Here is a 27,304-nt window from a genome sequence, read left to right on the forward strand (position 1 = left end):
TTTGTAATTATACATTTATTTTAGTGATTCTTTTATTAATATTTATCTTTCAGTCTGGACTTAAAAACTCTCTGAGGACAGGAAATATATCTTTTTGCTCACTACCCACAGAGAATGGCACAATGCCTGACACATAATAGGTTCTCAATAAAAATTATTGAATGAGAAAAACTTTAAATGAGCATTATTCATACAGAGATGTTGATAAAACTAAGGAAGAGCACATGAGACCAAAAGGGGTTACATTGGAGAGGCCATAGTGTTAATGTGAAGCTAAGAAAGGAAATAACAAATGAAATTAACAAATGCCTGAAGGAGAGTGACCATTCATCCTTAGCATACAGTAGCTATTCAAAAATTAATGAATGAGGGAGTGATGGAATGAGTGAGAAATTGTGTTCAAGAAATTAGAAAAATAATTGCAATTCAGTTTCCAGAGAAACCAATAATATATTCTCAAGATGTTTGTGGTCAGAAATGTCAGATATCTCACAGAGATCAAGTAGGATGAGAACTGAGAAAAGACCATTGGATTTATAGTCTATGTGAATCAGTGAAAATAAAAACAATTGAAGAAGTGAGAGAAACAAGAAGTAGTGATTGTGAAATATTTTTTGACATGTTTAGAGGCTAAAGAATAATTAGAGGAGATAGAAGTTGAAAGGATACCAAAGCCAAGGTAAAATTTTTCTGAGACATGAAATGAAAAGTGTTTAAATTAAGAAGGCTGGTGACAAAAGATTGAAACAAAAAAAAAAAAGAGAGAGAGAGAGAAAAGAAGGACAAATGTTAGACAGAAATACCAGAAAAAGATAAAGTAAATGTAGATAGAATCAAAAGTAGTATATAGAAAGGGCATTTCATCTTTTGTGATGAATGGAGATTCAAAAAATTTTTAAATAAAAAGAAAGTAGAGGGAAGACAAGTCTGGTGAGCTCAGTTTCAGTAAAAGTAGGAAGAAAAATCATCTCCTGAAAGATGCTAATAAATCTAGATCCAAATGGGGAATGAAAAAAAAAAAGATTATTTGGAGAAGGCTTAACAGATGATATTTAAGAGTTTAAATCAATTTAGGTATTTTTTTAAAAGTACAGAAGTTAGGAAAATCCCATTTGAACTCCCTTGATGAAAGGAAAATGTACTAAGGACTATTCTGAATAATGGTCCCAAAGATTTCCAGGAGCTAATCTCTGGAACCTATGAATGTTACCTCATTTGGCAGAAGGGACTTTGCAGATATGACTGAGGATCTTGAGATGGGAAGATTATCCTGTATTATCATGGTTGGCCCTAAACGTAATCACAAGTGTCCCTATAAGAAGAAAACAAAGATTAAAGCATTGGGAAACTACTTAATAAAGGGAGTAAACCTGGAAATTCAAAGCAATAAATATGTTTCTTTCTGAAGTAATTACCCGTAAAACTAAAAGCTTAACATATATTCAGCATCATTTTCTCAGCTAGCTCCATTCCTTAGATAGTCTTAATATTTCCATGCTTTTACCTAAATATTAATTTTCATTTCTGGCCCTAACCTTGAGGGTACCCACTTATGAAATGCCCATATTGTTAAAGATAGCGAAGGTGTTTTTAAATACCTTTTAATGAAAGTGTAATGAAATACCTTTTTTAAAAAGTCATTGACCAAAAAAAAAAAAAAAAAGTCATTCATCACTGGGACTTTTTGCCTTTGTCCCAGTAAAACGTCAACAGTTTCTTACTCAAACAGAAGATAAACATTTTCACCCAGATGGGGACCAAAGCAGACTTGGTCTATATGTTTCTTGTCCACCATAGCCTTTAGATGTTAGAGTACAGGATGCTGTCAGGTCGGCTCATATACTTAATTGTGTTTTCATTTAAGTGCAGCTTGCACTGCTGAAGGTAAAATAAGAATAAGAACTTCTAGCAACTCTAAATATTATTTGCACATTATTGTGGACATGTACAAATTGGACTTCTGGTTTCTTCCTTTCCTAAGAAAGGTAAGAGTTGCCTCTTACCTATCTCAAACCTACCCCTTATCTCCTACCAGAGTAGCAAACTAGATTTGGCTCCCTCCCCATAGTCTGATTTCTTCAGGAACTGCCTTCATTCCAGTTGAAAGGAATTTCCTGGCAGCTCATTGGCCCAAGAGTGAGGAAATGGTTGCTTAGCAACCAAATCTTGACCCCCCCCCCCCCACCAACAGACCTGAAAAGAGGAAGCTTGTGGGTCAGCCACTTAGTTCTGCCTGTGTTATAGTGAGGAGGAGCTGCTTAGGAGAAGATGAAGCCCTTGTCCCTGTTAATTGAGATATTGATCATTCTTGGGGTCATAATTAAAAGTAAGTTTTTCTGTCCTTGTGGTTGTCTATGAGGGTCTTTTTAACAGCAGTAAGGGTGGAAGCTGATTAGAAGATCAGAAATATCACTATACTCCCAATTGATACCATTTTCGTGTAAGTACTTAAAAATATCCAAGAAGGATAGATATCAATGATACTCTTATTTAGGACAACACTTGGAAAGGATATGTGTATGAGAGTGAGATAAAGAGAGGGAGGGAGGGAGATAAAAATAGAAAAGATGGAGCAAATCTATGACGAAAGCATTACAGTAATTTTTATAGAGTAGGGATATTTGAGACAGGTTGTTAAATTTTGTTAAATCCAGAATATTATGAAGATCTAATTCCAGACTTTAAAGGAAAAGTAGAGGATTCAAAGAATGGTAAAGCGCATTAATTTATATTCTTACAATCTTCTTTTAATCTTTTCACAATAACAATTGTACTTCCAAAGTTTCCATGATTCCTAACTAGTTATTATCTTAATATGGAAATTATTTTCCAGTCTTGTTTCTCTGGCCATTTATTGAATTAATTTTTACCCAATCCTCAAATAATTTACTCATTATGAATTCAATCTAAGAAATATTTATTTACATTTAACCCAGGAATGCAAGGTTGGTATAATATCTGAACATTAATCAATGTAACTTCCCACATCAGTAGAATAAAAGAGACCACACGCTCATCTCAATTGATACAAGAAAGACATTTGACAGAATTCAACACCCCTTTCTGATAAAACACTCAACAAATTAGAGTGTTTCTGATAAACACTCACAAAATTCACACCTCTACCTACACTTGTGGTGGACATAGCATAATATATAAACCTGTCAAATCACTTAGTTGTACACCTGAAACTAATGTAACACTGTGTGTCAACTATACTTAAAAAAAAAAAAATCCACACCTAGTGTATTTAATGGTGAAAACCTGAATGCTTTCCCCCCAAGGTCAGGAACAAGACACTCTCACCATTTCTATTCATGCATTTCAACATTGTACAGGAGGGCTTAGCCAAGGCAATTAGATAAAAATAAGAAATAAAAGATATCAAGATTGGTAAGGAAGAAGTAAAACTATCTGTATTAATTAAAGACATAATTTTATGTATAGAAAACCCTAAGGTATCCACAAAAAAACTATTAGAACTAAGAAATGAGTTCAGCAAGGCTGCAGAATAAAAGGTCGATATACAAAAATCAACTATATTTCTTTACAGTCACAGTGAACAAACAAAAAAACGAAATCAAAGGTTCCATTTAGAATAGCATGAAAAAGAATAGAGAACTTAGGAATAAATTTGACAAAACTGCAAAGCTCATACTCTGAAAACTACAAATAATTGTGGAAAGAAATTAAAGAAAACCGGAATAAATGAAAATATGTATCATATTCATGGATTGGAAACCTTAATGTTAAGACAGCAATACTCCAAATTCATCTACAGGTTCAATACAAAATCCCAGCTGATTTCTTTGCAGAAATTAAGAAAATGATCTGAAAATTAATACAGAAATGAACATTTTTAAACAAAAAGAACAAATTTGGAGGACTCACACTTCCCAATTTCAATATTTATTACAAAGCTACAGTAATCAAGACAGTATGGTACTGGCATGAGGACAGACATATAGATCAATGGAATATCACAGAGTTCAGAAATAAATCCTCACATTCATATGGTCAATTGATTTTTGGCAAAGATGCCAAGGCATCTCAGTTGAGAGGGGAAAAAATAATCTCTTCAACAGATGACGGGGAAGACTGCAGAGCCACATGCACAAAAAAAAAAAAAAAAAAAAAATTTGGATACCTACCTCATACCATACACAAAAATTAATATAAAATGGGTCAAAGACCTAAATATAATAGCTAAAGTTTTAAATCTCTTAGAAGAAAACTGGCATAAATCTTTGTGACCTTGGATTAGGCAAATGATTTCTTAAATATGCGACCAAAAGTACAAGAAAAGAACAAACAGATAAACTGGGCATCATCAATATTAAGCACTTTTATGCTTCAGAGGACATCATCAAGAAACTGAAAAGACAATCCACAAAACAGAAAATTTTTGCAAATCATATATCCAATAAGGTTTAGTATTCAGAATGTAAAAACAACTTTTACTTCTCATCAGCAAAATGACAACTCAGTTTTTTAAATGGGCAATAAACATTTGGGTACAGGTTTTCTGTTTGGACATATGCTTTCATTTCTCTTGAATATGTACCTGTGGAATTGGATAAATGTTACTCCAGAAATTATATAAAAATGACCACCAAATACATGAAAATCTATTAAACATCACTGACCATTAAGAAAATGCTAATCAGGGTGCCTGAGTGGCTCAGTTGGTTAAGCAATGGCCTTCGGCTCAGGTCATGATCCCGAGGTCCTGGGATCGAGTCCCACATTGGGCTCCCTGCTCGGCGGGGAGTCTGCTTCTCCCTCTGACCCTACCCCCTCTTGTGCTCTCTCTCTCACTCTCTCTCTCTCAAATAAATAAAATAAAATCTTTTTTAAAAAAAGAAAATGCTAATCAAAACCACAGTGAGATGCCACAATGAGGACTCAACTATAGCAATAGCATTCGGAACTGAGAGGAGTAGATGGATAGTAAGGCTAGAGAGAATAGTGACATAAGAGTCCAAAGGGAGAGTGTGCTGAGAAGATGGGCATGTCTAATAATACCAAATGCCAGAGAGAGTGCAGGAGTAAGGTAAGGTCCAACAAGTGACCACTGGATTTAATAGCTGGGGAATTTTTACCTTTCGAGGACAGTTTTATCAGAGAAGCAGGGACAAAACCTGATATTGCTGTGAGCGAATAGGAGGAGAAAAAGTAGAGACGATGATAATTACAGAGTTCTTTTTGGATTATGGCACTTTGCAGGGTCAAACTTGAGTTTTCAACAGATACTTTCTTGATTGCAGGTCTACAGAGACCCAAGGAAGTAGTTAGTAGGGGAGAAGACAGTTTCTTTACAAGCTAGTGCAAAAAGACCTAAGATTCATACACAAAATCAGGTTTTAACCCCACTTAGTTTTTTCTTTTCCTGCCTTCCTACCCCTAGTTCTCTAGGCAAAACAAACAGGTCTGCCTTTTTTCTCTCAAATACACCTTGCAAACTTGCATATTTTTTATACATTTTTTCACTTGATGCTCAATGTACTTTGACTTCACCTATATAAAAAGATTGAGAGAAGGAAGCTGCCATAACTATGTGATTGTTCCTGACTCTGCATCACCTAGGGAAGGTTCTAAGAGAGCTACTGAGATTTTTTCCTTTCTTTCTTTCTTTCTTTCTTTTTTTTTTTTTTTTGCCTTTTGGTAAATGCTCAAAATAAATAGTTGATGATGATGGAAAGATGAATAGTTTATCCCAAAGTGTGGCTTAGAAAATGGAAGTAAAATCAATAGTGTGTTTTTTTTCTGTTTCCACCCTACCAACCCAGCCTCTGATTTAAGGTAGCATAGGGTATATAACTGAGGCAGAGAAAAGACATTGCCAGAAATCCTATCCGGGATCCAAGGTTTCCCTATCTTATCTATCTCTCTCTAGTAGTAATTCTTCATTACCATACAAGTTCTACAATTAGAAAAAAAAATAATATAAAACAAAATGAAACAAAGTTTATAGCAACTCTCTCCCCTGACACCCACCCAGCAACTCTATCCCAGTTGAAAAAGGCAAGTTGCTCATTGATCTCAAACTAACCAGAATTCAGGAAACAATTGTCTAGCAACCATATCTAGTTCCTTGTCAGGTCCAGACAGGAGCCACATAGAGGCCAAGTCCTGGACATGTTGCAGAGGATACTAAGCCTAAGCAGTACAAGCAGAATATATCTTACTGCTTCATAAATAGGCTTGCTATTACCAGTGCTGTTTTGAATAACTTGTGAAATTTAGGAGTTCTAAGTTACCTTTGCTTCCTTTCAGTTCTTTTACATTATATTTCTAAAAAGGGGGGGGGGATATAGTGCAAGTATCTGGAGCATCTTTCCTTGAAGAGAAGCAGGAGAGAGCAAGTGTGTTATGGTGGGATTGTTAACTACTAGAGAGAAATTTGATTGCTATGTTATGTTATGGATCAGTAAGGAAGCTGATTTCTCTTTTGTGAATTGTCCTGAACAATGTAAGGTTCTTTCTTCATAACCTACGTTCATCTGAAAGGTTTCTACAGCCCTACAATTCTACTACTACTTCTACAATTACTACTACTCTTTGGAACCATTCAGTAGGACAGCACCCAGTGGGGGTAGGGCAGCCCTCAAGTTGGAGGCATACACCCTCCCCCACCACCGCTGAACCCATTAATGTCCATGCAACAGCCTTATTTCCCATTACTCAGGCTGCTTTGAGGAACTGCCTTCTTCTGACACTCTTCCCAATTCTACTCCATTTTCTCCATACAAAGGTTCGTATGTCTCTCTTGTCACATTCCTGCCCCAAGAATTCTCTCTGCCAGTGACAACCCTCTACCTGCTCCTAAGTGATCCTAAGATCTACTTCCCACCCATTGAGACTGCTCTCTCAAAGAATACAAATCGCCCACTGATGACTAATCCAGTGGCCTCTCACTGTTCTTGCTACTTAACCTCTATACAGCATTTGACACTATTCACCATCTTCTTTCCTCCCTGAACCTATGTAGAATCTTAGGCTCTCATTGGCTTGCTTTTCTCAACCCTCCCTTTAAATATTGTGCCCAAAGTTCAGTGTGTGGCTCTCTTGTTCTTCATATTCTATGTCTCTTTCTCTCTTCCAAGCCCCAGCTTCTTTTTCCTATGTATTTGCACCCCCGACCTTCCTCTTGATCTTAGATGTGCAGGTCAGCTGCATGATGATCATGAATAGTCTGCATGGTCTGCAAAATGTCTTAAATTCAGTCTCAAAGTTAGCTCCTCTTCTGTGTTTCTTCTCTTATTAATGGCGTTAATATCCCTCCCTGCTCCACTACTTCTCAAGCACAAAACCTCAAAATTATATAATCATACAGTTATAGTGCACTAAGTAGCATCTAATTTAATGTTTTTTATAGATGTAGGACTGGGGCCCAGAGTGGTGAAACTGATTCCACAGGATCATTCTGCAAAGTCAGAATCTCTGAATCCTTTACAATTATTAATTCCTTTATTCCTTTGTCAAATCCTGTCAATTCCACAGTGCTTCTCTCATCTATGCATTTTCATGTCTCAATTTAGAGTCTCATTTTTGTATCTTTTATCTACATGACTGCACTTCTAGCTCTTCTGTCTTATTCACAATACAATACCACCAAAAATAATATTCCTAAACCCCAGGCTTGATCGTAATAAAATTCCAACATCTTGTCCAGCAGTCAAAATCCTATGCAATTAGATCCCAACTTCCTTTCTATTTTGTCTCTGTTACATACATAGTCTATTTCAACTAATTCAAACTATCAGATACTCAGTATACCTACATAACTCTCTCACTTGCATGGCTTTCTCAATCTGTTCTGCAGACAAACAGTCTGCAATGATGGCCTGTCTGCAGGAATGTAGTGTCCTTCCATTTTCTTCCCCATCACCACCATAAGTCTACAGCACAACATCCCGTTCATCTTTTAAGGTCCATCTCAAGTTCTACTTCCTCCAAAAAAAAAAAAAAAAAAAAACTTTTCCAAGCCCTTCCTCATAGCACATTGCACCTTTATTTTCTTATGCATCATGGCCTCATAATTGAGTTAATTTTTAACTCCCTCACCAGATTGTCAACAATTTTTAAAATTAGCACTTACAACACTTTAAAATTTGTAAAACACATTCCCGAAACCTGTGGGGTAGATCACGCAGACATTCTTATTTGTCTAAATGTACAGATTTTCAAAACCCCGAAGTACACAGTAAGATCTGAATCCTCCAATGGGAATCAAGTTTTGTTTTGTTTTCACTCTGTATCACCTGTTTGTTATTCTTTTTTTTTAAAGATTTTATTTATTTGAGACAGAATGAGAGAGAGAGAGAGAGCACATGAGAGGGGGGAGGGTCAGAGGGAGAAGCAGACTCCCTGCTGAGCAGGGAGCCCGACGTGGGACTCGATCCCGGGATTCCAGGATCATGACCTGAGCCGAAGGCAGTCGCTTAACCAACCGAGCCACCCAGTCACCCTGTTTGTTATTCTAAGTCTTTAGTATTTATATGTATTAGTATGTTATGCTAAGTTTAAGTGTTCTACAAAGTGGACTGCTCAAAGTTTTTGCCTCATAATCATATTTACTTACCTCAGGCTATTTCAACATGCTACCAAGCAGCCAGCTGAGAAATAAAAACTTCAATCCATCATTCAAACATTTTAAAATGTAGTATACATATGTTCGCTTCTATATAGAACAAACAGCTAGGTGATTGATTATTTTTCAACCAGTTGTTTTGGCAGTATGATGATTACATAAACTCCAACAGTGGCATTTTATCAGTTTTTCATTGATTTTATAATTTTACTGGCATCTGCAATTTATTTAGTGTAGCCATCTAATTTTATTTACATAGTATTTATATAGTTCATCAGCCAAGGAGATACGCTAGGCAAGAAAACCTGGTTTCTTAAGACTTCTTTAAGTCTTAGGTCTGCCTCACAGACTTGGTGCCAAAATTACAGCATTAGGCTTGAAGAGAATATTCCCAGAATGGAAAAAGTATACACCCTTCATCTTCTCTGATAGAAGATAGTTTTTAAAAACAATTCATTGGGGCGCGTGGGTGGCTGTGTCAGTTAAGCATCTGCCTTCAGCTCAGGTCATGATCCTAGGGTCCTGGGTCAGTCCCACATCAGGCTCCCTGCTCCACAGGGAGCCTGCTATCCCTTTCCCCTGCTTGTGCGCTCTCGCTCTCTCACTCTCTCTCTGTCAAATAAATAAATACAATTCATCATCTCTAGAAAACAAGTAGGAATACCCTCGATGAAAAAGAAATTATCAATACTTAAGAGACAAAATAGGAGATGGAATGGACTTAAAAGAAGAAACTTTTGCCCCAAAATGTACAAAAGAGAATATGGTTACATATGATGTACATGTAGGCTCAGGAAAAAGGAAAGGATCCCTGAAGCAAAAAGAAAAGATTGTTGGTTGGAAACAACAGCAGCTTCAGCCTAGCAGTCTGACTCCTATGCCCCTCAACACCCCTTCCATATGCAAAGGAGAAGGCAGCACTTTTATTTCTGGTAATGAAAGGCTAGGTCACTAGGTTATTTAGTCCAACCCTCCCACTGAAAATAAATGGTGCATAAAATATACACACTTCTTAAATGAAACAAAGAGTTGAGAAGACAGTAAAGAACTACCAGACAAAAATGTAAGGAATTGCTAGAATCCAGCGAAGCAAGCACAGACCATCTGAGCAGGGCCAGGACTTGCCTCACCTTGGTCCCAGCCCTCTACCTGAACATCAAAGCAACTGTTACCCTGAGCCAGACAAACTTGGGCTGTGGTTTTAGTGGCCTCACAAAGCAAGGAGAACAGAATCTAATTCTCAAGACCTGTCCAAGGTGAGGAGTCTAATAGGAGACCTTTTCAACATTAACCGAAGACCGTAAAATATTCTACTCTTAGGATAAAGGCAGCCCAGAAGTAAATCCACCCCTTCCTAAATCCAGGGATCTACAGAGACTTGACATCTAGTAGAACAAAGAGTAAAGGAAAAGGAAGAAATACATTCCTGAGAAATTGTAGTCACACTAGATCTAAGATAGTCCTGTACTTGGTACTGCCCCAGGCACCTGGCAAAAGCAAATTGCTATTCTCTCCATGGGAAAGCAATTTCATTTTAGGTCTCAATCCGAGTTCACAAGGAGACAAGGCATGAGGTGGGAGATTTGGGGTGGCATTTTGGCAGAGATGTAAGTTCTGCAAATGGCTAGTGATACTGAGGGAGCACCTATTCCTGGATGACTAGGTCCTGTCACATACTGATAGTTTATCCTGAAACACCCACAAAGTTACTGGTGGCAAGCTGAGGTGATTGTTATAGCATTCAGAGACAGATTAAAAGGGGGAAATCCAAGTCCAACATGAGGAAAACTGACACCACAGAAAAGAAAAGCATCAGCCTACACATGGAAACACACACCCCACACCATAATACCTGAGGAAACAGAACAAGTAGAGGGGATGGTTGCGGTCTTCAAAACATAAAATGATTATCATAAGATGTATTTAGAGATGTTATTGTAGCCATAAAAGATGAGCTACTTTGGAAATGAAATATATGATAGTAAAAATAAAACCTCAAAGCTGAATACCAACATTGACAGAGCTGAAGAGCAACCCAGAGACTCAAAAATCAAACAAATCCTCTTATAAGCACAATGCAAATGGACAGAGAAATGACACGTATGAAATAAAGGTTCAAGGACATAGGGGATGTATCCAAAAGTTACAAATTCACATAATGGGGTCACCAGAAAGAGAAAATGAAGAACTGAGAGCAAGAAATAAATAAATTAAAAGTTCCCAGATCTTAAAAAGACCTTTTTTTAGTCTTTAGATTAAGTTCCACTAAGCGCCAAGTAAGAAGACTGAGAAAAGATGCACTCCTAGAAAGTGAGGGTAAAATTTTAGTACTTTATGGATAATCAGAAAATCCTAAAACCTTCTAAAGAGAAAAAATACAGGGGCACCTGGGTGTCTCAGTCAGTTAAGCGTCTGCCTTTGGCTCAGGTCATGATCCTAGGGTCCTAAGATCAAGCCCCGTGTCAGGCTCTCTGCTCAGCAGTGAGTCTGCTTCTCCCTTTGCCTCTGTGCTCCTTCTGTGCTCTCTCGTGCTTTCTTGTGCTCTCTCTTGCTCTCTCTCAGGTAAATAAAATCTTTTAAAAAGAGAGAAAAAATACCTTATTTACAAGGTGAAAAATAGCATGTCGACATCAACTTCATTAGCAATATTGGGTACAAAAAGACACTGGAGAAATATTTTCTAAGTACTGACGTGAAATGATTTTGAATCTAGACTTATATAATCTGACAAACTGTAAAACAAGTGTAATGGCAAAATAAGATATTTTCAAACATGAATAAATTCAGAAAATTTATCACCCACAAATCCTAACTGAAATTTGGTTAGAAAATATAATCCAGCAAAATAAAATATGAGTTCAAGAGGAAGACTAAAAATCAGTGGTAACCAAAGAAACCTTCAAAACATGATAAATCTAAGCAAATGCCTATTCTAATTTTAAAAAATAAAACAATCAAATTCATTTTTAAAAATCCCTTTCACGGGGTGCCTGGGTGGCTCAGTCGTTAAGCATCTGCCTTCAGCTCAGGTCATGGTCCCAGGGTCCTGGAATCGAGCCCTGCATCGGGCTCCCTGGTTAGCGGGAGCCCTCCTTCCCCCTCTCCCACTCCCCCTGCTTGTGTTCCTTTTCTCACTGTGTCTCTGTCAAATAAATAAATAAAATCTTTAAAGAAAAAAAATCCCTTTCACAAGGGAACCCTCTTAGACTGTTGGTGGGAATGCAAACTGGTGCAGCCACTCTGGAAAACAGTATGAAGGTTCCTAAAAAAGTTAAAAATAGAACTACCCTGGGGTGCCTGGGTGGCTCAGTTGTTAAGTGTCTGCCTTCGGCTCAGGCCACACATCGGGCTCCCTGCTCAGTGGGAAGCCTGCTTCTCCCTCTCCCACTCCCCCTGCTTGTGTTCCCTCTCTCGCTGTCTCTCTCTGTGAAATAAATAAATAAAATCTTTAAAAAAAATAGAACTACCCTATGATCCAGCAATTGCACTACTAGGTATTTACCCAAAGAATAAAAAACTACTAACTCAAAGAGATACATGCACCCCAATGTTTATAGCAGCATAATCAACAATAGTCAAATTATGGAGAGAGCCCAGATGCCCATCAACCAATGAATGGATAAAGAAGATGTGATATATATATGCAATGGAATATTACTCAGCCACAAAAAAAGAGTGAAATCTTGGCATTTGCAATGATGTGGTCAGAGCTAGAGAGTATTATGCTAAGCAAAATAAGCCAGAGAGGGACAAACACCATATAATTTCATTTGTATGTGTAATTTAAGAAACAAAACAGATGAACATATGGGGCAGAAAAAGAGAGGCAAACCAGAAAACAAACTCTCAACTATAGAGAACAAACTGAGAGTTGCTGGAGGAGAGGTGGGCAGTGGGATGGGTTAAATGAGTGATGGGTATTAAGGAGGGCACTTGTTGTGATGAGCGCTGGGTGTTGTATGTAAGTGGTGAATAGCCAAATTCTACACTTAAAACTAATATTACACTGTATGTTAACTGGAATTTAAATAAAAACTTGAAAAAAAGAAAAAATCCCTTTCACAGTAGCAACAGAAATTTAAAAATAGCTAGGAATAAATTTAATAAAAATTAAACAAGGCATATATGAGTAATAAAAATGAAAATTTTCTGAAGAGCATTAAACAGAAAACAATAAATTCAGGCTATACACCCAAGTGAATCTCAATAATGTAAATATGCCAGGTAAATCCAATGCAATCCAGTGAAAATACCAACACATTTCTTAAATGAATCTGACAACCTTATTCTAAAATTCATCTAGGAAAGAAGTTATACTAGAATTCCCAAGATAGGGTTTTTTCCAAAGATATTTACTTATTTATTTATTTAAGAGAGAGAGAAGGGAGAGGAGCAGAGAGATAGGGGACAAATCCCCGACAACCCCAAGATCATGACCTGAGCCGAAATAAAGAGTTGGACGCTTAACTGATTGACCCACCCAGACACCCCTCCCAAGATAAGTTTTTAAAAGAGGAAAAAGAAAGGTGTGTGGGTAGGTGCTTGTGTATCTGCACAGAGAAGTTCTTGCACAAATAGTAAAATATGCAATTATAAATCTACAGTAATTAGGGTATTGCCAGAAGAATAGACAAATGCATCAAGAAAATAGAGTTTAAAAATGAAACAATATACAAATGAGAATTTAGTACCTGAAAGGAGGTTTCTAAATGCAATAGGTCTATAATGAATGTTATTGTCAAATTGTCTATTTATTAGGAAAAATCAGATTCCACTTCATACCAATCAAAAAAACTGAGTCCAGATGGATTAAAAACATAAACAGTAAAAGGAAAACTATAAAAATAGCTGAAGGAAATACAGGAAAATATATATTCAAGTGATTGGTAAGACCTTGAACAAGACAGACACACAAACACACACACATATACACACAAAGGTTATAAGTGAGGAAAAGGTAGATAGTTGTGACTACATTTGAATTTAAAACAACTCTGTTGCAAAGGATACCATATCCAGTTAAAAGGCTAACAACAGACTGAAAAATATATAACATAAACACCAATCAAATAATATCCAGAATGTATTTTAAAACTCCTAACAATCCTTTCTTAAGAGCCTAATAGAAAAAAGAAAAAAAAAGTGTAATAGAAAGATGGGGAAAATATCTTAACAGTTCATTCCTTGGAAAGGAAAATACAAATGCTCCTAAATGTGACCTTGCCAGTAATCATGCAAATGGAAATTAATAGTGAAATACCAGTTTATCCCAGGGCGCCTGGGAGGCTCAGTTGGTTAAGCGTTTGCCTTCAGGTTGGGTCATGATCTCAGGGTCCTGGGATCTAACCCCACTTGGGGCTCCCTTCTCAGAGGGGAGTCTGCTTCTCCTGCTCCCTCTGCCCCTCCCCCCACTCATGCATGCTCTCCCGTGCACTCTCTCTCTCAAATAAATAAATGAAATCTTAAAAAAAAAAAAAAAGGAAATACCAGTTCATCCCAATACATTTGCAAAAATTGAAAAATGTTGGTTAGGGTGAGGAAAGATTCATACTCTAATAAACCATGTGTGGAAGTATAAGTCAGAGTGGTTTTTCTGGGAATGACTATTTGCTATTCATTAAAATTTATATTGGACCTACTACTTCTCAGGTGACCAAATCGATTTCTCATTGTTTACTTTGGCAAACCCTTACATATGTTTCACAGGAAACATGTTCAAGATGATCCATTATAGTATTTTTTGCAATAGCGAAGTAATTGAAAACATTATAAATGTCTATCCATTAAATGATTAAGTGTAACACCATTGTAGAGATGACTCCCTTCCAACCCTAAAATTCTGGATTTTATCTTATAGCATGTCAGAACTCCTCAAGAACATAAGGATTAACAAAGAATTCCTACACCTAAACTAATGTCTTATCTCCACATTCAATAAATGTTGAACCTCACATAGTTACAGTATCAGAGCTACTATGTCACATACATAATATTCTACAAATGTATTTTTATATTTCTATGAAAATATACCAAAATTCAAAAACTAAGGGATTTCTATATGATTATTTCCTTGGGTTGATTAACTCAGTAGTACCAGATAAAATATCTAAACTTTTGTCAGTTTTAATTCTCATTGCATTAATTATTTAAGTAGTACTTTTAATCACCCCAAGTTATACTGTAGTAATTTCAGGTAATGCTATATAATGCCATAGACATTTAGATCACTAGAGAAGACAAGATATGGTAAACATAAATGCCTTGACCAAGATCAATTAGTACATCCATTTACAAAGAGAATTAATACTCTAGAATTGAAGACTTCTGAATCCTATTATCTTGCTCCACTGATAATTCATGTTTCTTTACCTTTCAGAGAGACACTGATAATGAAAAGACATAAGAGCTAAAAGCTGCAAGAGTTCTAAACCTGCTTTGAAACTGGTTCTTATAATACTCAAAACAAATCATCTATATCAGGTTCCCAAAAGCAATTGATCAGTTACTTCTCTGGATTTGATCAATTACATATGCATTACAAACATGAACTTAAAAGCACCTTCAACCCAGTCAGCCCATTCCCAAATTTGACCACTGTTTTTGTTTTGTTTTGTTTTTTTATTATTATGTTATGTTAATCACCATACATCACATCATTTGTTTTTGATGTAGTGTTTCATGATTCATTATTTGCATATAACACCCAGTGCTCCATGCAGAAAGTGCCCTCTTTAATACCCATCACCAGGCTAACCCATCCTCCCACCCCCCTCCCGTCTAGAACCCTCAGTTTGTTTTTCAGAGTCCATCATCTCTCATGGTTCATCTCCCCCTCCGATTTCCCCCCCTTCATTCTTCCCCTCCTGCTATCTTCTTCTTTTTTTTTTAACATATAATGTATTATTTGTTTCAGAGGTACAGATCTGTGATTCAACAGTCTTGCACAATTCACAGTGCTCACCATAGCACATACCTTCCCCAATGTCTATCACCCAGCCACCCCATCCCTCCCACCCCCCATCACTCCAGCAACCCTCAGTTTGTTTCCTGAGATTAAGAATTTCTCATATCAGTGAGGTCATATGATACATGTCTTTCTCTGATTCACTTATTGCGCTCAGCATAACACCCTCCAGTTCCATCCACGTCGTTGCAAATGGCAACATTTCATTCCTTTTGATGGCTGCATAATATTCCATTGTGTATATATACCACATCTTTTTTATCCATTCATCTGTCGAAGGACATCTTGGCTCTTTCCACAGTTTGGCTATTGTGGACATTGCTGCTATAAACATTGGCGTGCACGTACCCCTTTGGATGCCTACATTTGTATCTTTGGGGTAAATACCCAGTAGTGCAATTTCTGGATCGTATGGTAACTCTATTTTCAACTTTTGGAGGAACCTCCATACTGTTTTCCAGAGTGGCTGCACCAGCTTGCATTCCCACTAACAGTGTAGGAGGGTTCCCCTTTCTCTGCATCCCTGGCAACATCTGTCATTTCCTGATTTGTTAGCCCATTCCCAAATTTGTAATATTGTAATGGTGGAGCAGAATGGATAAGAAATCTATTAGTGCGGCTAGAAAAAAAAGAATGATAATGTTACCCTTGTGTCATCTTTTTTTATGAAAAACAGAATCTTATATAAAGATTTAAAAAAATAATATAACTTCATGAATAGAACCGCTTAATTCAGACTTTTTGCAATGATGAAGCACAGCAAAAAAAGAAGTTTTTTTGAAGGGGAAAACCCTTATTTTGTTTTAAAAAATTGTCTTTGTGGCTATATAATTAAATTTGACAATTCCAAACCTGAGATTCTTTTATTCTAAGTTTTCACTACTAACTTAAAAAGCAGTTTCGTTGAATTTTAGATCCAGGAGCAGAATTATATGCTGTGTTATAATAAAAATATTTAATCAACCATCAGTTTTAATTAAGACATTATGCAGAGTGCTATGGGTGAACTTAAAAAACAGGGAAGTTGTCTCTGCAATTGGAGATCTTACAATCCATAGAATAAAATTTAGTATGTGATTCTGTGCTAACCTGAATGACACAGAACACAAGTCCTGAAGAAGTTCCAAAAAGGGAGAGGTTATTTAAGGCTGAAATATCTAGGAAAACCTGCAGGTAGGGGGGAAATGTATTTAGTCATTTTAACAAATAGGTTTTATAAATCTGTTGTAGGGCGGGAACTATTCTCGCACCAGGCCCCAGTGTTGAAACATGACAAACATGGGCTGAAAGGCTGAATAAAATTTGGATATTAAGGGAAGAAAGAGAAAACATTCCAAATTAGAAGTACACAAATAAAGGACATGGGTGTAAGAATGAGTGTAGTGTACATATGGGGTGGCAGGATACCACCACTTCAATAACAGTGGAGTATAATGGAAAATAAATTGGTTTAAAAAAGTAGGGTCAGGGGCGCCTGGGTGGCTCAGTCGGTTAAGCCACTGCCTTCAGCTCAGGTCATGATCCTGGAGTCCCAGGATCGAGTCCTGCATCAGACTCCCTGTTCGGCAGGGAGTCTGCTTCTCCCTCTGACCCTCCCCACTCTCATGCTCTCTCTCTCTCATTCTCTCTCTCTCTCTCAAATAAATAAATAAAATCCTTAAAAAAATAAAATAAATAAAAAGGTAGGGTCAGATCATTGAGAACCTTATATTTCTAAGCAGAGGAAACTAAAAGAAGCATTATTAAATGCCTGGCCCATGTCGGTCATTTTCATAGTCACGATCTCATTAAATTCTAAGTACAACTGCTCCCACTCCCCACTCACAACCACACCCTAGGTTTAAGATAATAATTCTCCTTATTGGGGCGCCTGGGTGGCTCAGTTGGTTAAGCGACTGCCTTCGGCTCAGGTCATGATCCTGGAGTCCCAGGATCGAGTCCCGCATCGGGTTCCCTGCTCGGCAGGGAGTCTGCTTCTCCCTCGGACCCTCCCCCCATCTCATGTGCTTTCTCTCTCTCTCTCGTTCACTCTCTCAAATAAATAAATAAAATCTTTAAAAAAATAATAATAATAATTCTCCTTATTGAATGGATGAAAACACAGGTTCAGATGTTTTATGACTTGCTGAAGGTCACATAGCTAGAAAGCAGTAAAGTCAGAATTTGGTTCCCTCTCTTCTCACTCCAAGCCCAGTGCTCAATCCACTACATCCCAACTGTTTCTTCAGTTTTCACTTGACATGGTAAGAAACAGCCACTTAAAGAAACTTGAATAAGGGAATGACACCATACTTCCAGTTGGCATGGGCTTTTCATAAGCAGTAGTCTAGTGATGGAATCAGAATAGATGGAGAACTGGAACTTGCTAGGCTATTTTAGGACCTAGGAGTCATGTCATAAAGTCCTGGACTAGGCTAATGATAATGGACCAGAAGTTACAACTCAAAAACAAAACAAAGTTATGTTTGGCCATGGGGATGTTAGCATGGGATGAAGTAAAAAATGATGTATGATTAAACTTGGGAGACTGATGACCCCCTTCACAGGGACAGAACATAGGAGAAACTGACTTAGGGAGCCAGCACATTAGCAATAATGATTTAGTTTGGAGACATTGGGACCTTAGAGGTGATAGCTATATGTCCAGGCCACCTTGCTGCTTATCCAGTCACATCTCAGCCAGTTCAGTACAGACTGGTGACAACTAAACAAGCAGCTTAAGTGTTTCCAATCTTCATCAAAACCCTAACTGAAAACAACCAACCTCACAGTTATAGCCTTTCAATTAAAATTGCTCAATATGTGTCTCTAAACTTAAAAGTTTTATTGCCCTATTCCTATAGGACAAATCATATTTTTCACTTGCATCATACTTTTTATAATTAACTGAATAATTATCCATTATGAAATTTAGTCAAACCCAAGTGTGCAAAAAGTATAACTTTCTTAATTGTTTAATAATGGAATTTAACTTCTATTTCAAGCTATAATAGTGGAAGCTTATCTTTGCTATTTCTCCCGCTCTTTCCTCCCTCCTAGTCCAGGGAATGTTTTCTCATTTGGGAAAGAGGGCAGAGAAGGTCTTGCTATTACCTTGCTATCATATATCAGGTATTCTCCTACATCTACTCTGTTGTCTAGGTTATAGGTCCTTTCTTTTTCTCCTAACATCCAAGAAGACACTTATCCCTTTCTTTCTGCCACATCACTCTCTTTTCTGAAGCAATAAGCAACTCGCTGGCTAAATGGGGAAAAGGACAGAGGATAGAAGAAAATACCAGGAAAAATCATCAGTCAACATGACCAAATATGTTCTACCATGTTTTCCCACTTGTAATTTGCACTTCTCCCTAATTATTTCTCATCTTATCAAGAATTAATAAAAATAAAATTTATTAAGCACTTTTTATGTGTTGGGCACTATACCAAGTACAATGCCGGATTACCCAATTATCCTTCAAGGTTGCTGTTAAGCTCTGTAATTGCACACTATAGGAGGTAATTCATAAACTCCTGGAAGGAACACTTTTGGCAATACTGAGAATTATTCAACCTTCTCTATTAGATTAAAACTCATAAAAATAAAAATAAAGAACTATTCACTCACCGTTAGCCTGTCCCTTAGTAACTTTCATATTTAAAATTTTGCCGTCTTTGTACTTGAAGAAGGAAGTTGAGGAGGAGAGAACCAAAAGTTATACAATACTTATCCTTTCAAGACATTAGCTTTAAATTATAGAGTTTCAAAAAATCTGTAGTAGGGGCACCTGGGTGGTGCAGTTGGTTAAGTGTCCAACTCTTGGTTTCTGCTCAGGTCACGATCTCAGGGATTAAGCCCCATCTGCTTAAGACTCTCTCTCCCTTTCCCTCTGCGCTCCCCCCAACCCCGCGCGCTCTCTCCCTCTCTCAAATCTTAAAAAAAATCTATATTACTATATTAATATAACTAAGTCATTAGTCTATTACCAAATATATAATACATCAAAATGCATTTATTGGTCTACTAAGTTACTACAATATGCTAACATTTTCATTAGTACAGTTCTTTTATCATAAATCCCAATTTCCTTTATATCTTTAGAGACTTTGATAATGTCGAAATTTGGTCTAATTATATAGAAGTAATGACTGTAAATTATCCTTGTTTTTTTTAAGATTTTATTTATTTATTTGAAGGAGAGAGTAAGCAAGAGAGAGAGAGCACGAGCAGGGGGAGGAGCAGAGGGAGAGGGAGAAGCAGACTCCCCGCTGAACAGGGAGTCCAACTCAAGCCTGGATCCCAGAACTCCGGGATCATGACCCAAGCTGAAGGCAGATGCTTAACTGACTGAGCCACCCACATGCCCCTATAAATTATTCTTGTTGAGAGTGGAATGGAATAGCTCCCTTCTATGTGGGCAATTCTTAGTGTACAGGTGTTAAAATTATTATATAACCGAAATGGGTCTCTTGAGGTCTGAGCTGTGATCAGTATGTAGAGGTTGGAGCTTTATCTGAGGGAAGATAGTATGTATGTCACCCCAATCCTGGAAGGGGCCTGGGGAAGAGAAAAGCTGTATCCATCAGAATAGGAGGACCAGGGATGCCAGGGTGGTGCAGTTGGTTGAGCAGCTGACTCTTGGTTTCAGCTCAGGTTGTGATCTCAGGGTCATGGGATCAAGTCCACATCAGGCTCTATGATTAGCAAGGAATCTGCTTGGAATTCTCTCTCCCTCTCCCTCTGACCCTCTCATGCACACGCATGTGCACACGTGCACACACACAAATACACACACAATCTCTCTCTCTCTCTCTCTCAAATGAATAAATCTTAAAAAAAAAATAGGAGGGCCTTAGGTAAGTGGCAGAGTTAGAAGTTGTATTCTTGCCCTTGATAACAAAGAGATCCAGGTGTTAAGGAGAATAACCCTATGGAGTGGAAAGATGACACTTTCCCCAGACATGTGAGAAAGATGTGAAATTCTTCCAGAAAAAGGAGTGAGACAGGACCAGGGAGAATGCAGTTGAGGTATTCTAGAACCACAGAACTGTCAGTGTATAATGGGCTCTGTCTATGCCTTTTATATTTTCTTTGCACTTCTGTGGGATTATTAGCTCTATTTTGAGAATTCCAGTCTGTTTTAGATGTAGTAAGAGTAATCAGGGAAAGGAATTTGAAGGGAAGGTGGTTGCAGCAGTTATCAGAATGAGAAAAAGCCAAAGAGAAGGTAAAATTCAGTAGGAGATTCTTCTTCCAGGGTTTACACCATATAGTTCCTTAATTTTATCTCAGTAAGGGAAGTGCTTTTCTCACAGATGCTAATACCACTTGCTTTTAAAAGGTAGGCCTTTGGAGAAGAGAAGGGAACTGACATTTATTATTTAGCTGCCATGTATTTAACAAACACCAAACACTACATTTTAAATCTATTCTGTCTTCACATCTACTCCAAGAGATAGGTGTAGTATTGCTATTCCCATTTTCTAGAAAACTGAGGCTCAGAGAGGTTAAATAACTTATCCAAGGTCACATGGCTAAGTAAAGAGATATGAAATGTTATTTCTGAACATCAGGCTTGATGATGTCCAAAACTAAGTATCTCACAAGCCAAAATAATAAATGTCCTAAAATCATAGTTGTTTCTTATTGGAAATTTTAATAGATAACTTCTAGTCCATTCAATAGAAACTGTTAAAATTTAAAAAGAAGAAAACTTTCAAATAGTAATTAGTAACTAGTGAAACAGATTATTGATATATGAAAAATACTTCTAAATGTGGACTTAAACCTGACTGAAGAGGAAACTGGAAGTCAACATAGGGAATTAGTGTTTATACAGTAAGCAACAGGGACTTAACGGGTTTTTAAGCAGATGTGTGTCTTGCTGGAAACAGTACTCAGGGAAAATTATTCTGAGGGTAGATGTAAATTAGATTAAAATTAGAGCAATCATAATTAAATCTGTTAGGAGCCTGTTATAAGAATGCAGGCATGAAATGATGAGGATCTGATTTATGCTGTGTTTTCCACAGGAAACTGAAAACTCACCCCTACAGAAATCCCTTTGGCAGAATTTTCTATGGAATCTTGTGGGTGCAAACTCTCACTCTTCTCACTCCTACATCTCCCCAGTTGTGTACCCACTTCTGGTGACTTAGATTCATCTACATACCTCTATCCCTGGCCTGACCTGCTCCCATGATTTTAGTCTCAGTTTTTGGAACCATCATTGTTGCCAGGTTTGTCTCTCATCGCTTGTCTCATCTCTGCCAACCTGGATTCCTTCTGTAGGTTCTCCTATGACTTGTGTTATTCTGCTTTCCTGTCATTACAGTTTAATTCTCAGAGCTTTACTTCTTAAGTGGCTGTCTGTTCAGGAACGAGTACATTATCCTTTTGTAGTTCCTGACCTCCTGCGCTCACCATCTGTCCATTCCAAAATCCTTGCTGACCCAGCTCAACCCTTAGGTCATGCCAAAAAGAAGAGGTGAGGACTGAGCATTGAGAAATACACAATCATTAGCAGACATAAAAACCAAAAAGGAACTCTAAAATAGAGGTTTGAAAGGAAGAAGGATATCCAGGATAGTATAAAGTCACAGAAGCCAATGTACTGCACAGAGTCTGAAAGAAAGTTCAGAAAGGAACCAATAGTATTTTTTATACCATTACTACATGTAATGAAGAATGAAGCACCATTTTAGAGAACTAGAATGGGAGAATCAATAAAATACTTATGTTTAGTTCCATTTGTAAATGTTGTTTGAACAAACAAGCAAAGATTTTATTTGCCTATAAGTCCCCAGGCGGATTCCTTCATAAAGTACAGAGGAGGTTTTTTGTGTGTTTTGGGGTGTTTTGTGCTGCTTTTTTTTTTTCCCCCAGAATCTTAGTCACATTAATCAGGTCCCAATGTTCATTCAAAGGAAGATGAAACATGTCTTGTAAAGAAAGGACATGAGCCACATTGGGGAAATGAAGGGTAAAGCCAGGAGCTAGTGTATATCAAGCCTTTCATAAGAAAGTGGATCTGAAAAGAATGGTCAGCAAGACAATAAATATTCTGGGGTATTATTTTCTTCTAAATCTTCTCTCAATGCTATGAGTACATTATATATTATTTATTTTGGCATTATTTACTGGTCTAATGTAGCTTCTGAGAATTGAGAGTTCTATCCAAGGAGTCCTAGTTGGCTGAAGAAGCAGATAAGGTTTTCAGTCATCAACTGCTGCATAACAAACCAAAACTTAGTGGTTTGAAACAACAATGATTTATTGATTCTCATAATTCTCTGTGGGTTGACTGGGTGATTTTTCTGCTGGTCTCACCTGGACTCACTCATGAAGCTCCACTCAGCTGGTGGTCAGTTGAGACAGGTGGGCCTCTCTCCACTATTACCCCTGGCTTCTTAAGGGCATGGTGATCTCAGAGCATTGTTCCAAGAGGGTAAAAGAGGCTGAAAGGATTAAGGACTAGTCTTGGAAGTTGAACAGTGTCATCTGCCACATTTCTGTTAGTCAAAGCAAGATACAGGGGCAGCCCATTGAAAGAGTGGGGAAAATAGTCTCCATCTCTTGATGGGAGAATTAGGCAAAGTTACATTGTAAAGGGGTATGAACATGGTAGTTGTGATTTATGGAGGCCATTGTTACAGTCTGCCACAGTCTACTCTCAGGCCCCAATGATTCACATCTGTCCCATGTGATTCTCACCCCTTCTAATATTGCCCAAGACTCATCCAGTCATAGCATTAGGCTCAAAATCTATGATCTCATAATCTGCATCAGGTTAAGATGTCAGTGAGACTCCTTGAATATAGTTCCTTAGTTTCAGACACCTATAAAATAAAAAGGCAAGTTATCCTCCATTCCCCCATATACCCAGTGTATATTGGAGAAATAGAAAACCATGCTACCCTAGACACTGCTGTCTAAAAAAGGGGAATGAGGCATGTGTAACAGTCACTGGTCCATGGCAATTTGGAAATCCAGCCAGGTGCATGTTGGCAGGTTTCTCTGCTTCAAGGGTAGGCAGTGTTCCTTGATGAGGGCCCTGTTCTACTCTCTTGGAGTAGTTCCCTAAACTTTTATTTTCCTTGGCTCTTGGAAACACCCTCTGGGCTCTTGGCTCTGACCTCTGATATCAGTACTCATAGAGGGAATTGATGAAACAGTGGAACAGGTCTCCAGCAATCACCAGTGTTCCTCAATTGAGATTTAAAAGCCTACAAGAGAGCCTTGTGCAAGATACTGTTGGTAGCAGAATCTGTTCCCCAGTAGCCAATCAAAACTTCATTTTCTTTAGGTGAAAACCTAAAAGCCTGAAGTTTAGAAAAGACATATTTTTGTTGTTGTGCATCTTCTGCTGGAAATAATGACCAACTTTTATATTCTTTTTACGTTTTAAGCTATTAAATACGTTGTTCCTTCAGTTACATTCTTACACCTCCTCCCATTTCACTAATTCTTTTATCTACATTTTTATCTACACTTACCCTACCTTTGATAATTGCTTTTAGCCTTGTAATTTTCATGTTAATGTCTGGCCACTGACAGCTTGATTTTCTGGTCCAGTGTATAATACAAATGTTATTCCACTTAATATCCATAATTTTCTCCTCTTGCTCTAATACACATGACACTTTGTACTTCTTGTTCTGTGTATTTTCTGTGCATACTCACTCTAATTTTATTCTCTGTACTTTGGGGAGTATAACAACGGGAATATATCAAATCACATTGCTTTTTCCAGTTTACTTTTTCTAGTTGTGATAATGGAGATTAAAAATTGCTAGACATTTACTGTAGCTATAATAGTCACATTGTCTGATTTCTAATACACAAATATAATTAGGCTAAGTAATTTGTTTTGAAACAAATGCCTTAATTGAGAGAGAAGTCATATTATAGACAAAGCATTAATGAATTCTAATTAAGTCTCTAATAATGCTTTTTCACCATGGTCCTTTTAAAATACTAATTTACATATATTATTATCCTGAAGGCATCTTAAATCCTTTAAGGAAGTAGGCCTTCTTTATAATAATCACAATCATAATTATATGTAGAGCTAACATTTATTAAGCACTAAATATGTATTAAGTACTGTACTAAATACATAGATTATCTTATTCGATTACCATAACAAATTAATGAAACAGGTACAAAATCAGAACTAGCATACAGGCCTGTTTAACTCAAAGGCCACATGGTGGACCATTGCGCTATATTGATCGATAATGAGTATGAGTATCCATGGCCCCAAAATGATCATTTGGCAAACTTGGGATAAAGGAAGTTTCATTTACAATAACATTCTTATTCTGGCATAATTTATTTTACATCCTGAACCTGAAAAGAGCAATCCTATATAATATATAATTTTATGAAATATGTATAATCTTTAAAATATTTTCATATGCTTTATATTAATGCATTTATCACCATGAAGTTGTTGAATATTTATTTAGAATTTGCCAATTGTTTCCCTAGTTTGACAGAGGACTAAACATCGAACAACGTGGAATCAGTTCTATAAGGTCTGGCTTACAAAGCGAACAGAAAAGACATAGAATTGTGAGGCCAAATACTAAAGTTCATCAGTGAGAGAAAGAATAAAACATTTCAAATTAATAAATATAATATCAATGATAACATTAAAACATTCATAACCTGCTCTTGAAAGTATAAGCTCACAACTTTTGGAAATATAAAATTTTGACTATCCATATTTGTCTTGAGTCAAATTCTTCAGTCTATAAAGTGAACATATCACATATATGCATGTTTTAACTCAGGAAATATGTAGGGTCATTTTTACAGTGCATCAAATAATTTTTTTAGTAATGGAAAATTTATCAGTCCTACTAATGTAGTAGACATGCCATGATGTGACACCCTGTTATATCAGGTTTTCAAAGACTTATTTTTCTGAATATGTAAGTTAAGAAATTTAAGTCTTTGTAAAAATGAAATATACCAATGACTATATATGTATTCTATATGGTACATATATGTATGTTCTATTCTTTACAAAAAGATTTGTTAAAAAATGCTTATGAAAATTTTCTCAAATTTCAAAACCTGATATAATCATACTAGCCTACATTTCTCAGATATTTGTATCATTCAACTGTATTAATTTTTAGTATCTCTCTGGCATATGAATCCATGTATAAATATATAAAAGATTATATTCCTATGTTTTAATATTCTTTATTAATAAATGACATTTATTTACATGGATACATTTTAATTAAGTTGTAGCTCAGAAAGTTTTCTATTGTAATTAGTCTATTATTTGTAGAACTCTTTCATATTAACTCAATTTCAGGATCCTTGATTAAAGTATTTAGATTGTCTCTGGTGTCAAGTTACATCTGAAAAATTATCCATGAAGGAATTATTTTGTACCATGTTACTGGTAACTTTAAATTTAAATTATTTTCCACTATTATTCTTAAGAGTTCTAAAAGTTATCTAGAAAGTTTTTTAGTAAGAAATGATTTAGTGAAATGTTAAAAAGAAAATATCTTCAATTTTATAAAAATTTTTGTATATTGCAGATATTGAAGCAGAAAAGCATAGTAAAAAGCAAACGGAAAGAAATGCCACTACACAGGTAAATATTTTGCTAAAGCATTATATTTCTGCAGTACAAAATTTAGGCTATAGGCATTATACATAGTACTTATTCAGCATGCTCAGAATTTCTTAACGAAGTAATTGTACTGGCTGTTGTTTCTATTCTTTTTTTTTTTTTTTGCTTCATTGTCAATCAATCAACAATTTTTGTTCATTCACTCAAATATTTACTCATTCCACTGTGAGAAGATAAGAATGTTATCCCTGAGCTTTCTCATAAGCTATGACCTGTCTGAGGTTCTAAATATTAAAACAAAAAGGAAAGAGGCCAGTCTGGCTTATAGTCACAGGTGCTTATTAAACTTTATTAACTTCATGATTTCTTCTAACATCTTGGAAGTAGGGGATTCAACATTTTCAGTCTGTTTTCAACCCCGTAACCATTATTGATCCTATAAATGTAACTCATTTCAAGTCACTCCTTTACTTGAAACCCTTTCATGGCATCCCATCTCACAGAGTAAAACCAGTGCCTTGCATATTAGGCTCTGTGGTCTGGCCCCATATTTCAATTCTGACATTATCTCCTACTACTGTCTCCTTATCATTCTGGACACATTGGGCTCTGTGCTATTCCTCAGAAACCCCAGGTATGCACCCACCTTTCTGCTCTTTCTGGCTGGAACATCCTGGAACCCAGATAACCATGTGGCTCCCTGCCTTCATCTTCTTAAGATCTTTGCTCAACTGTCATCTTTTTGGAGGGTCCTTCCTTGACCATTCTGTAAATTTGCAGTCACACTGTTTTTAAAATTGCAAGCCCTATCACAACACCTTCTGTCTGTCTCCCCTGCTATATTTCACCTCTCATAGTTATCACTATGTAACATGTCATATTTTGTTATGTTTGTTCTCATTCTCCCTCCACTGGAATATAAATTCCATGGGAGTAGGGATTTTTGTCTGTGTTGATCACTGCTACTATCCCAGCAACTAGAACAGTGTCCTACACATAGCAGGCACTCAATAAATGTTTATTGAAAAATCAATAAATCTTAAATCCTAATTAAAGAAGGAAACTTTGAAAAAATGTTTATATAAATTAAAAATTCCTCCCTACATCGCCACATTTTGTAAACTCCTCCAAATTTTGCTGTTCCCCATTACCCTAACTAAAACATTC

The 27,304-nt window shown here is 36.7% G+C and overlaps 1 protein-coding gene across 7 annotated transcripts in view; it reads left to right on the top strand.

Moving 5' to 3' along the window:
* Nucleotides 1-2,193: 2,193 nt before the first annotated feature.
* The window catches only part of SEL1L2 (SEL1L2 adaptor subunit of ERAD E3 ligase), a 144,765-nt gene continuing 119,654 nt past the window's right edge, over nt 2,194-27,304 (top strand). For all 7 annotated transcript variants that reach the window (XM_027620604.2, XM_027620606.2, XM_027620609.2 and 4 more), the window contains exons 1-2: nt 2,194-2,326; nt 26,103-26,158. In XM_027620604.2, coding sequence (XP_027476405.2) covers nt 2,269-2,326; nt 26,103-26,158 — 114 coding nt within the window. In that variant the 5' untranslated portion in view covers nt 2,194-2,268. The remainder of the gene's footprint in view (nt 2,327-26,102; nt 26,159-27,304) is intronic.

This window comes from Zalophus californianus, chromosome 8 (assembly GCF_009762305.2).
Source record: "Zalophus californianus isolate mZalCal1 chromosome 8, mZalCal1.pri.v2, whole genome shotgun sequence".
NCBI lineage: Eukaryota > Metazoa > Chordata > Mammalia > Carnivora > Otariidae > Zalophus > Zalophus californianus.